Source organism: Mauremys reevesii, linkage group 5 (assembly GCF_016161935.1).
Source record: "Mauremys reevesii isolate NIE-2019 linkage group 5, ASM1616193v1, whole genome shotgun sequence".
NCBI classification, from domain to species: Eukaryota; Metazoa; Chordata; order Testudines; family Geoemydidae; genus Mauremys; species Mauremys reevesii.
This window is the reverse complement of record NC_052627.1, coordinates 57,693,621-57,706,860: the sequence shown is the minus strand read 5'-3', so window position 1 is coordinate 57,706,860 and position 13,240 is coordinate 57,693,621. Positions and strand designations below refer to the sequence as shown.

The 13,240-nt window shown below is 37.4% G+C and overlaps 1 protein-coding gene across 5 annotated transcripts in view; it reads left to right on the top strand.

The window, feature by feature from the left end:
* The window catches only part of LRBA (LPS responsive beige-like anchor protein), a 565,586-nt gene that overhangs the window by 420,139 nt on the left and 132,207 nt on the right, over window positions 1–13,240 (top strand). For all 5 annotated transcript variants that reach the window (XM_039542019.1, XM_039542017.1, XM_039542018.1 and 2 more), the window contains one exon: window positions 7,432–7,584. In XM_039542019.1, the coding sequence (XP_039397953.1) occupies window positions 7,432–7,584 (153 nt within the window). The remainder of the gene's footprint in view (window positions 1–7,431; window positions 7,585–13,240) is intronic.

The window sequence follows — 13,240 nt, the reverse complement described above, 5'->3', positions numbered from 1 at the left end:
TTAAGATAGTATTAATAAAAAGGGGGAAGGAACACAAGCCAGAGTAGGGAAAGAAGAGGTTAATTAATATTTAGATAAGTTAGATATATTCAGGTCATCAGGACCTGATGAAATGCACAATAGGGTGGTTAAGGAACTAGCTGAAGCAATCTCAAAACCATTAGTGATTATCTTTGAGAAGTCATGGAGGATGGGTAAGGTCAGAGAGTATTGAAGCAGGGCAAACATAATACTTGTTTTTAAAAAGGGGAACAAGGAGAATTATAGAACAGTCAGCGTAACTTTGATACCTTGAAAGGTACTGGAACAAATTATTTAATAATCCGTTTATAAGCACCTAAGAGATAATAGGATAATAAGTAACAGCCAATATGGATTTGTCAAGAACAAATCATGCCAGACCAACCTAATTTCCTTTATGGACAGGTTTACTGCCTAGGAGATGGGGCAAGATGCACTATATCTTGATTTTAGTAAAGCTTTTAACACAGTGAAACATAACATTCTTATAAGCAAAGTAGGGAAATATGGTTTAAATTAAATGACAATAATTTCAATGCACAACTGGTTGGAAAATCATACTCAAAAAGTAGTTGTTGATGGTTTGCTGTTAAACTGGGATGACATACCTAGTTGGATTCTGCAAGAGTCTGTCCTGGGTCTTGTACTAATGAATATTTTCATTAATGACTTGGATAATGAACTAGAATAATAGAATATTAAGGTTGGAAGGGACCTCAGGAGGTCATCTAGTCCAACCCCCTGCTCAAAGCAGGACCAATCCCCAGACAGATTTTTACCCCAGTTCTGCAAGTGGCCCCCTCAAGGGTTAGCAGGCCAATGCTCAAACCGCTGAGCAGATTGTTTTTATAAAATTTGAAAATGATACCAAATTTGGGAGACATCCCAAACATTTTGAAGGAAAGGATTAGAATTCAAAACATCTTTTGCAAATTGGAGAATCGGTCTGAAATCAACAAAATGAAATTCAATAAAAACAAGTGCAAAGTAATAAGCTTTGGAAGAAAAACATCAAATGCACAACTACAAAATGGGAAATAACTGAGTAGCAGTAGTACTGCTGAAAAGGATCTGGGGGTTATACTGGATCACAAACTGAATATGAGTCAACAGGGGGACGCAGTTATGAAAAAGGCTTATATAATTCTGGGTTATATTAACAGAAGTATCGTATGTAAGGTACAGGAAATAATTGTTCCGCTGCACTCAGCACTGGTGAGGCCTCAGCTGGAGTGCTTTGTCCAGGTCTAGGTGCCACACATGAAGAAATTGGAGAGCGTATAGAGGAGAGTCACAATAATGAGAAAAGTTTAGGACACCTGAGCTATGAAGAAAAGATTTAAAAAAAAATTGGTATATTTAGTCCTGAGAAAAGAAGACTAAGGGGTGATCCAATAAGTGTTCAAATATTTTAAGAGCGGTTGTAAAGAAAACAGTGTTCAATAATTGTTCTCCATGTCCAGGACAAGATAGGACAAAAAGTAATGGCCTTAATCTGTTGCAAGGGAGAATTAGGTTAGATATTACAAAAAAATTTCTAACTATAAGGATAGTTAAAGCTCAGGCTTCCAAGGGAGGTTGTGGAATCCCCATCCCTAGAGGACTTTAAGAACAGGTTAGACAAACATCTGTCAAGGATGCTCTAGGCCAGAGGTTCTCAACCAGGGGTATATGCAGAAGTCTTCCAGGGAGTACTCAACTCATCTAGATCAGTGTTTCTCAACCAGGGGGGTTGCAGCCCCCATGGGCAACACAGGGAGGGTTTAGGGGGATTGCAAGTGCAGGGCCGGCATTAAGGGGTGGCAAGCAGGGCAACTGCCTGGGGCCTCACAAAGCTAAGCTACATGCTTCAATCCTGCTGCCTGGAGCTCGGGCTTCAGACAATGCTCACAAGTGAAAAATAGGCCCAAGTATCACACTGAAATGTAAGTACAATATTTCTATTTCAATCGATTTATTTGGCAATTATATGGTAAAAATGAGAAAGTAAGCAATTTTCAGTAATAGTGTGCTGTGACACTTTTCTATTTTTAGGTCTGATTTTGTAAGCAAGTAGTTTTTAAGTGAGGTGAAACTTGGGGAAAGCAAGACAAATCAGCCTGGAAAGATTGAGAACCACTCATTTAGGCGTACTTGTTCCTGACTCTGTGTGAAGGGATAAACTAGATGACTTGTCGAGATCCCTTCCAGCTCTACATTTCTATGATATGTAATAGAAAAGATATGATACTGTGGATACTTAGAGGCTAGTGTGCCAATTGATATGGAAGAAACAAACATTATATGTAATGCTTCTAAAGTGGTATTTTAACCAATTGTACCAACTGCACCATTTAGGTCCTGTAGCAAAGGAAACAAATCATGGCAATCAGAGTGCCGGACTGGACTTCTAGTGTGCGTTTTGTAGCTTTTATTAGTACTGGTGATAGTAAAACCTTTAATATTCAAAGGGACTTTTGAAATAGTTTAGGCCCCAAATTTGGTCTCTTCTAAAATGTTTTCTTGCTGGGGATTTGACTCACTGATTCTAAATACCTCTACAGTTCATCTGTTTCTCTTTCAAAATATGCTACTTTATCATCTAGAAATCAAGGACAAAATAAAACAGGGCTTCTATAAGATGTAACAGATTGCATTCTGTGTGTATTTCTGTGCTCTGTAGCATATGTTAAAAACAATTCCCAGTGATCAGCTGATAATCCTCATGGATGCTGCTTTGTAATAACAATATTAAAAAAGCAAATTTCCTTAAAAATCAGTGTTGTCCATTTGGGAAAAGACAGTTGTTAAAATAAGTTGCATTCCAACATATATGGAAATCATTGAAATGAAAATTCCTGACACAGTAAGCCCTAACATCTGAAGTCTATCGTGGAAAGGCCTATTTAAATACTATGTGCTAGATTCCATCACCTTACTCATATTGAGTAACACCTGACACTCATAGTAGTTAAGTGATGTCAATAGCACTACAAAAAGAATGAGATACTACAAAATGTAAGAGTGGCAAAATTTACCCTATAGAATTGATTTTCATTAAAAATGATTTCACTATTTTATTTCTGTGTTTCTAATCCATGAAAGTATTTTAATAAAGAAAATGCTTGAAGTGATTTTCAAGATGAATGTTTAGGACTACCACATGAAAATAATCAGACAATTTCGCAGTCCCCTGTGAAATCTTACAAACAAAAGAAGCATCAAACAACTTTTCATTCAATAGATAAATAAAATGCTATTACAGTTTAGTGTGGAAGTTGCCCATATGGTATGAAACTTTGGTGGGGGGAGGTGAACCAAATTTAGGTCCCTATCACATGTAGGTGTGTGCTAACTTTAATCCCATGAGTAGTCCCATTGTTGTCAGTAGAACTACTCACATGAGTAAGTGATTTTAGGATCAGGGCAATACTGTGCACATGCTATGATCCTTTTAAGAAAAAATAAATGTAGCATAAACAATGTTTTTGAACTTATTTTGTCAGAAGTAAACATTTATGGCCAAGTAAGAAGTCCCCCAGAATAGGTTTCTAGTAGCAGCACAAACAATGCCATTATTTTAAAATATTGCACTTGCTAAGGAGGCCATCATGAGAAGTGTAAAGATTTGTAAGTGTGATAAGGATGTAATCTTTGAGTATTGTCCTTTAACATGAGTCAGTTGAAATTATCTTTAGATGCAAAGATGCCAGAGTCTCTGTTGCCCTGCTTTGTGTGTAGTCTTTTACACCAGTGCAAAGTAACTCTAAAGTGGGTGTAAAGTACTAGGAAATCAGAATGGTAGTTTACAGCTACTTTGCACTCACTTTGCCTCTGTATAAATGACAACACTAGGTCAGGGCAACAGAATCAGGCCCCTGATATTTGAGAGAGGCATTTGCTTGTTAGAAAGAAAAACAGCTTTACTATGGTTCCACTAGAGATCTTCCTGAAAACTAGTTATTATTAAAGTTATGAAATCATTTCTATAAAATGTTTTTAATTGGGGAAATTAACAGAAGTAATTGATTGTTTTTAAGTTGTTACCTTTCAGCATAGCATTTCTGCATATTCTAATGAAAGCCATGTGTATTCTACAAAGCCAAATGTTTTCTGATCTTGCAGAACCAAATGAGTAGTTGTGTTTTTATATATTTAAAAAGTCATCAGTAACATATGTGATGAGCTTATGTTTAAAATATTCAGCATCATACTATGTGCTAATATTTGTGGTGTAAGTTGATGTATTTCTCTGCTGTTAAATTAATAGTAGCCTGCCTTTCTTTATGTGAGATGTAAAATGATGAAATTGCTGAAACTTTGGTATTAGACTTCTTTCATTTAACCTTGCTACAACCCCTTTCCTTATTTGTCCAATTAACTGGTTTCAAACTTCTTATTATCAGGTACTTGTCAAGCATTTGGTATACAAGCTCATTTTTACCCTGCTTAGTTAATTAAGGTGACTGTAAACAAAAAGATGTACAATTCAAAGTCACAAATTTCACACAAGGACGGAGGCGATAATAGCTTAATTCCTGCTAGATCTTTCCTGTCTTTGCTCTGGCTACTTCAGACTGACCTTGTCCACAATCTGATGACCTGCCAATTGCACTCAGCTGTTTGGAAATCTGCTCTGCCATAGCTAGCCCTGAGGGGGTATCTGGGAGACCACTGATCCATTGACCCATGTCAAGACTGGATTTCAAATCTGATCTACTTGGGCCTCTGACATAGCTACACACAGGTCCACTGCACATAAAAGCCAACAGAACAGCCTGTATTTTTCTGCTTGTTAAGTGGCATGCAGTTTCCACTTGTTAAACGGAATACCAATTTTACACTAGTTGCTTGCTATGAAATTAATTTCCTGAAGCAATTACAAATATTGATCCATTCCATTCAGAGGAGGGAATTCTCCAATTTAGCAGCATAATTTTTTTTCTAAATCTATCAAATTATCACCTTTACTTGCTGTGTTTCCTAAGACTGAATGTTAATGTCTCATTTTAACAAATGCCTTTAAAATACACCAAAGGCAAAAAAATCCCATAATTTCTACATAGGCATTTTCTAAATAAATGTAATGTTTGGATCGCCCAGTTAAAATTACAAAAATCTGGAAATAAAAAAATAGTTATGGTTATAATAGCAACATTAACTAGACCACATTGTATACATCCTACATATTATGTGGTAAATATGTATTACAGAATAGACTGCAATATATTAAGTTACATATATAAATAAAAAGGGAAAATATATATTACATATATACAGGGCCGGCTCCAGACCCCAGCGCAGCAAGCACGCGCGTGGGGCGACCCTTTCCCGGGGGGGGGTGGCAGATTGGGCCGGCGGACCTGCCGCAGTCATGCCTGCGGGAGGTCCACCGGAGCCCCGGGAGGACCAGACCTGCCACAGGCATGACTGCGGACGGTTCGCTGGTCCAGCGGCTCGGCTGCACCTCCCGCAGGCATGCCTGCGGCAGCTCAAGCAGAGCCGCCGGACCTGCGAACTGTCCGCAGCTGCGGGAGGTCCAGCCGAGCCGCGCGACCAGCGGACCCTCTGCAGTCATGCCCGCGGGAGGTCCGCTGCTCCCGCGGCTCCGGGGTGCCTCCCGCGCATGACTGCTTGGGGCGGCCAAAAAGGTAGAGCCACCCCTGCATATATATACAGTAGGTTTGCAGTGTTGTTGTAGCCATGTTACTCCCAGGTTATTGGAGAGATAAAGTGGGTGAGGTAATATTTTTTTACTGGAGTAAACTCTAACATTTGCAATAAGGTACTATTGAAACTTTACTTTTCCTGACATTGTGTTTGACTGGGCCCGTAATGTTCCATTGTCTGCTTTAAATTTCCATTGTTCTTTTTTTTTAAAGAAGTGCCTCTTAATATTTAAAATAAAGCTTAGAAATTCAAACTTCATTGGCTGTGTGCATGATTGTTTTTCTGAAAAATTCCCGCTGTTGTAACCACTGTTGCAGCTCTGCTAGTGAGAGCTTTAGTGTAGACAGGCCACTGCTGTGTTAATCACTGGGTCCTAATCTCACTCAGCGCAGATATAGACAATGATAAAACTGCTAGTTTCAATCTTGTAACAAGCTCCATGCAGGTAGACCCCTTCACTCCCATGGGAGACCCTTTGACTTCAGTGGCGCTCCACATGGGTGCAGGGGTCTGTCTGCATGGAGGGCATTGCAGGATCTGTCTTGAAAGTTCTAGATGTTGCCACCACCAGTTGAGTTGTACTGGAGTGGTGGAATACTTAACAATAATAACAGACTTTTTGACTTGTCACCTTTGGTTGGTTGGAGACTGTTTTTTGCAGAACTGAGTTAGTAGGATTTTGAAATGGAAAAAAAAAATAGAGGGCCTGATTCACCACTGCATTACTCTAGTTTTAATCTGGTATAACTCCATAGATTTCAAACTTTACAGAAAATTTACTTTTGAGCAGGGACCAAACATGGATAATTTCAGACCAAATGGTGAATGCTTCAGACAGTATGTGTGACTACATTGGGATTATTACCAAGGCTAAGATTCTGTCATGGAGGTCACGGATTCCGTGACTTTCTGGGACTTCTTTTGGGGCAGGTCTGGAGAAGCTGTCAGCCTCAAAGCAGCGGCTGCCGGAACAGCTGGCCAGTGGCCAGCCCCAGGGCTGCCGCCAGTGTTGGTTCAGCTCCTTTGGGGCTGGAGGAGTAGTAGTCAGCCCCTGTTGCAGGAGCAGCTGGTGGGGCTGAGCAGCTGCAAGCCCCAGCAGCACTCTTTGTCCCCCGTCTGCCTCCTCCCCAGGGAATTTTTTAGTAAAAGTCAGGTACAGGTCGCAGGCTTCCATGAATTTTTGTTTATTGCCCGCGATCTGTCCACGACTTTTATTTAAAAATACCCATGACAGAATTGTAGCCTTAATTATTACTGTTTTGCATCATTATAACAATTATAGCAGACACTGCTTGTGTGCAGTGTTATGATTACCTTTTGTACACTTAGTAGTTATTCTTTTAAATGGGGGGATTGGTATGAAACTTGAAAGGAGCAGTTTTGCCTCAGGTTTCAGCCAAAATTTGCACCATGAGGTCTTAATTTGTTCCTCACCTAAATGGTTTTAAAAGATTGTCTATGAATATTTGTCAGATAAACCTGTAACCAAAAACATTTTACATATGTTTTTTAATCAACAAAATATATTGTGAAATATTTCCTGAAAAATGCTCCCTTCCATTGTGTTACGAGCATGATCAGGGCTTTCCAAATATGAAGAGGCTTTAAATGTTTGAAGTAATGAGAGAGGATTTCAATCTGTGAGTGTTTAATGTTCCCCTTATTGCACTCTGACCCCCCCCTCCCCCATCATTAATGCTTTAAGTAACTGTGTTGTATGTTAGAATTTATAACATGATATTGTTTTTCCTTTGCATACAGGAGCTGATTCCTGAATTTTATTATCTCCCAGAGATGTTTGTCAACCTCAACAATTACAATCTAGGTGTGATGGATGATGGAACAGTAGTATCTGATGTTGAACTTCCACCATGGGCCAAAACCCCAGAAGAATTTGTTCGCATAAACAGGCTGGTAAGATGGCTATCATCTTTTGTCAGTTGAGGGCCAGTTCTCACAACTTCTGTACTAAAATAGCTTATGACCATTTGTCCTTGTCTTCTGTGTATAGCTAGAATTTACATTAAACTATTATTGAAAATGATAATCTGATGCAATCTAAGGGAGTAAAGGTTTCTTAAAAGGCTGGTCCCCTCACTCTTTTTGCTTTAAACTTTCTTTGTTCCTTGTACAGATAAGTATTTGCATCGGGGGATATTGTAAAAAAAAAAAAAAAGTAGAGTAGGGGCGCTACATAATTTGTTTTTTATATTCAGATCTTGTCTACCATTAAAAGACTCAATGACTGAAGGACTAATATAATTATCCTATCACAAGAGACTGAAAATTGATTGATTTTCAGTCAGCCAGGCTGCTTAAAATGTATATTTTTATTTGCTTTTTTTTACACTTATTTAACTCCAGTGTCTAATGAACATTTGGGAGAAGTGGTGTCTTTCTTAGAGTCAGTGCCCCCACCCCTTCCATTAAGGGAGTAGTTTTCAGACATTTGAAAGCTGAGCTGCCATTCAGGAAAATAAAAACAATCACCCCCCTCACCCTCTTGTAATTGTGCCATGTGGTTTTAAAGGCCTACGCATCTTAATTTATACATCTTCTATGTCCCACCTCTTCCCCCTAATCCCTCCCCAGGGAGTCTTTCACTCCTAAATGTTGAGAAGCACTGGTGTTGGTCTTCATAATATAGCATGTCCTCTCTTTCTTATATGCTTGGAACAGTGAAATAAGGAACTGGGCTATTTTGAAAGTAATATCATTGTCATCTGAGTTAGCACCCACTGAAATGAATGGGGCAGTTCACACATCAGAGCTATTGTTTCAGGCTCTCTGCAGACTCAAAGGTCTCTCCATCAGTGACACTCAGGACATACTTTCTTGCCAGCCATAACGTATAGAGACTTTTAAAAAAATTAAAGCTGAGAATCGAGGTAACAATTGATAGTCTGTCCATGGCCCACTCAGCTACTCTTTTGCAACCCTTATAGAAAATATTTAATTAAGATATGAAATCCCACTGTACACTTAAGAGATGCTAAAATGTCTTCCAAGAAGACCAGGAAACACCAGACTTGACCTTCCTAATATTTCTTAGGTTTAAAAAACAAACAAACCAGAAAGATTACATTTATTCTGTTGTTGAGGGAAAAACTTAAAACCTTTTTCTCATGAAGAAGCAAAAAGGGCATATACGTAATTAAAAACATCTTTTACAGGTTGTCTTAAAGCTTTTTACTCTGTTGCAAAAGAACTTATTCAGCAGAGGTTCCTCTTTTTAGCAACTGGTCATTAACTGTTATTAACCCTCATTTTACTAGTGAGGTAATGCTGTCATCATGGCCTTTGGAAATACTATTGAGGGTAGGCTTGGGTCTGTGTATGTTAGGGTCATGAAAATCAGGAATTTTAATGCTTGAAATCGTTATAGGACACGCTATAAAGATTTTAAAACACAAAGTTATCTAGAACAATTCAAGTGTATTGTTTTAAGGGAAAGTACATGTGAAATTGATCCAAATTAAGATTAAAACATGCACAGACTTCAGATAGCAAGGCTGCTACCTCTTAAACAATGCAGGTTCGAGTGCAACTTTGGGCGTTACAGGGCTTGATGAAGTTTGATGTATTATGAATATGATACTCAAACTCTTTGAGTTCAACATGCGTTGATGATTCAATACGATTCTAAGAACAGAACACACCATTGCAGACTTGTTCAATGTAATTTAACATCTTGATTTGCTCACAACAGTATTTTTTATTCTTGCATATACTATGTCCATCTTTCTGTCATTGTCCACATTAGGAAAGTTAGGGCCATCAGTGGAGGCTGTAGTAGTGACAGGTGTTTTTACCACCCCATAATCTAATCTTGCACAATAGAAGCTGTCTCTCCACTGGCAAAATTAAGGACCACAATACAACACTCCCAGCTGCACTTGTGGCAACAGATCTGCCTTGTCCACCGCTAATAGGGTTGCATCAGTGATAATTATAAATCCTAATTTTCCTACTGGGGACATAAACAATATTCTCCAACTCCTTTCCAATATTCGAGTACCCGCTCTTTCTTTTTCTCTTTCTTTCTGACCCCAGCATCCATTTTTTCTCTCTGCCTTCAGGACTGACTTTTCCTCCCTCTCTCATTTCCCAAGGCCTTTGCTAATAATCTCTGCCTTTTTGCAGCTCTACTTGATATCTCTCCCTTGTGCTATATTTTCAGATGAAGTGCCTGATCAGTGGGAAGCAGATGCTTTTTAATTATTACTGTTAAATTCTTGGGCACTAAATGTAGTATCCCCTTAGAGCTATATCTTATGTGGTAATACACTCAGTTTGTATTCTAAGTAGTAGTCTTTTTCTTTATCTACTTCGGATCTATATAGTAAGTCCTGCTTTATTTTGGTACTCCCTGAAAGATCATTTCAGAAAAAAAGAACTAGAGTGAAAACTGTGTTTTTTTTATCATATAACTAACTGTAACATTAGTTGCATTATATGCGGTAACATTATTTCAGGTCTGAAAGGGGCAGCACTTTTCTAACCTTGGATCATTTGCAATTTCAAATTTTATTTTACTTCACAGTTTAAATATTTTTCAGATCTTAAAAATTAGTTAAATATGTTCTTACAACTCTAGATTATTGTTCAGATGTAAATATCTAATTTTTGTTTCTCACTTGGTTTAGTTTTCAAGTAAATGTTCATTAATGAAAGTGACTTATTAAAGTTATTTAGTTTAGAAAGGTTTTATGTTAATTATTATGCTGTCCATCTTAATATCTGACATGTAGGTAAAACTTGCAGTATTAATAATGAAGGTTTTCATTCCACGTTTTTGTCCTAAAATAGTTTTCATCAAGAGAGAAAATGCAAAATTATTATTAAAAATAAAAATGTTTTGCTCAATAAGACTTTTTTACCTGAAGGTATAATTTTGAAAGTATTTTATAATTTGATGCAGTAAAACATTTTTGGTCGCATAAACTCATTTTGGGGAGGGAGAAAATAGGGACTTGAAAAGCTGCACCATATAAAATTTCTTTGTTGAGAGCTTTGCTTCTGATAATAGCCCTTCTGGCCGTACCACAAATCCCTGCTAATATTAGTGTAATTCATAAACAAAGAAAGTTTTGAACAGTCCTGCAGTGTTAAATTAAAGCCTTTAACTAACTAGTTAACAAACTAGTTTAAGCTGAGTGTGTATAACAAGTAAATTTATTGTGCTAGTAAAGCTTGGTTCCATTGTGAATATTTTTATGGGCAGTGCCACTAGTGATCTCCTGTTTTACAGCTGAATAAAAACCATCAAATTGTATGCAAAAATACTAATATTAATTTTCTTTTTAATATTTGTGGGTTTAGCATAATGAACAAAATGACTATTTTTTATTAGAATAAGCATATTTACTAGCGGTCACCTGAAAGTCAGTGCCTTAGAAATATTATTAAAAATGATTGTTACAAAACAGCACTGATTCATTTAATATTTCCTTACAACTTCCTGTATCAGACTAAATTATGATTATAATATTGTAAGTGCTCTTTTTTTGTAAGCTATCACACACAGATTTTTTCCTCTTGCATTTCAGTTTACCTTTTCAAGACCACAGATTTTATGCAATGATTGGAGCTCATGAAATGCATACTGCTTTGATCTGTGACCTTTTTGTGGTGCTAATCAGGTTCCTGATATCATTATACCTTGCTCATTAATCATATTTCCTGCAGCCCGTCAGCCAGCCAGACAGCCCAGGCCCCTGTTTTCAGCCCTGTGTTGGCAGGTTTCTGCTTTTCCAGATTATTACAGTGTGATACTTTGGCTTCTCATAAGCAGACCCACATCAAGCTGTGTGCTACAATTAAAGTCAGATGGTCCTCAGGTTGAACAGGGATATAGTGTTGCAGCTGTCTGTCTTCCTGGAACAGACCAGTACAAGGAACAGATGATATGTAGGTCAGTGCATAATAACAGATTGTACACTACTGGGTCAATAGCAGGGGTTCAGAACATTAATTGACTGACAAACTTATTTAAAACTGATTCCCAACCTGTTTTTAAAAACAGTATATAGGATATATTTTAAATAGAATAGATTTGCATATCTGGCTGTCTTTTGTGTGTAGTGATGGGAGAAGGAGGAGAATGGTGGATGGATAATACTACATTTTGATTGATGCGGAGTCATACAGTGAGCTAAATGAGTCTAATAATGTAATGTAAACTACATTTTAGAATTGTAAAATACAGTTTTTACTAGCAAATTTATTTCCTCTTCATATCTTGTATAGTTTGACAACAGAAAACATGAATCAATATTTTTTGGTAAAGAAGACTTTATTTGATCAAAGTAATAGTCGTTCATCAAGCTGTAAAATAAAATGTTTTTGTTCAGTCTTCTCCCCCCGTAGATGGAATACAAATGTATCTGGCCAGTATTTTTCAGGGGTTTTAAATCATTTATTGAATTTAAGTGTTTTAAATGTGTTCTAGTTTTCCTTGATCCTGTGGAGTAGTCACAAATTTGTGTCTGACAACAGTGTGCTGCTATTGTAATATTGTATCACTTCAGAAATTCAGAATTATGACTTCGTTGATGCACCATAGATGTGTTAGATGAGCTGTGAAGGATCAGGACCAAAAAAATTAGGAGACACATCTGAAAGTTAAATGGATTCTAGTTTTAATCAGACATCATTCAAAGTTGTCCCCAGTATTTAAGTTCCTCTGTAAAGCTAAAAGAGTAATTATTAGTAAAGTTATGAACCTAATGTGTACTGTGCAAAATATTATTCAAATATTCAAACTGATTCAAAGCTTGTTACATATCCTTAGGAATAAATTACTTATAATAGTTAATCAAACATTAGCAGTACTTAAAGCCATACATTAGCGTCTAAAATATTTGAAAATGTTTTCTTCAAGGTAGGTGAGGTAATATCTTTTATTAAACCAACTTCTATTGATGAGAGAGAAGGAAGCTTTTGAGCTTCACAGAGCTCTTCTTCAGATCTAAAAAAAGTAACCAGTGTCACAGTTAAATACAAGATGGGACAGATTATTAAACATAAGGTGTTGCATTTGTTGTCCTGGCAAGACCTGCAGACATATTTCTACTGCTACAATGATCAACACTCCCACAACACACTTTCAAAATATATGGTTTCTACACATTCCTATCACAATACGTGGTGTAAATCATCCAGTGCATCAGTGTCCCAAGAACAACTATGTGGTTGAAACCAGATAATCACTACGCTCTAGAATGAACTCTCGCAGAAAAATGATGATAGACAAAAATACCCTGTCATTTATGGCAAAGAGGGGTTCTCTCATCAGCATAGGTATTCCATCTCGGCAGGAGACAGTAGCTAGGTCCATGGAAGAATTTTTCTGTTGACCTAACGCTGTCTACGCTGGAGGTTAGGTCAGTTTAACTATGCCATTCAAGGGTATGGGTTTTTTTTTCACATCCCTGAGCAGCGTAGCTGGGTTGACCTAACTTTTAGTGTAGACCTGTCCTAAAAATCATGATCTCAACAGAGACACTGGTTTTATAGCTCATTATAACCATTTGTAACATACTAACCCGCCTTTGTCCTATCACTGCAG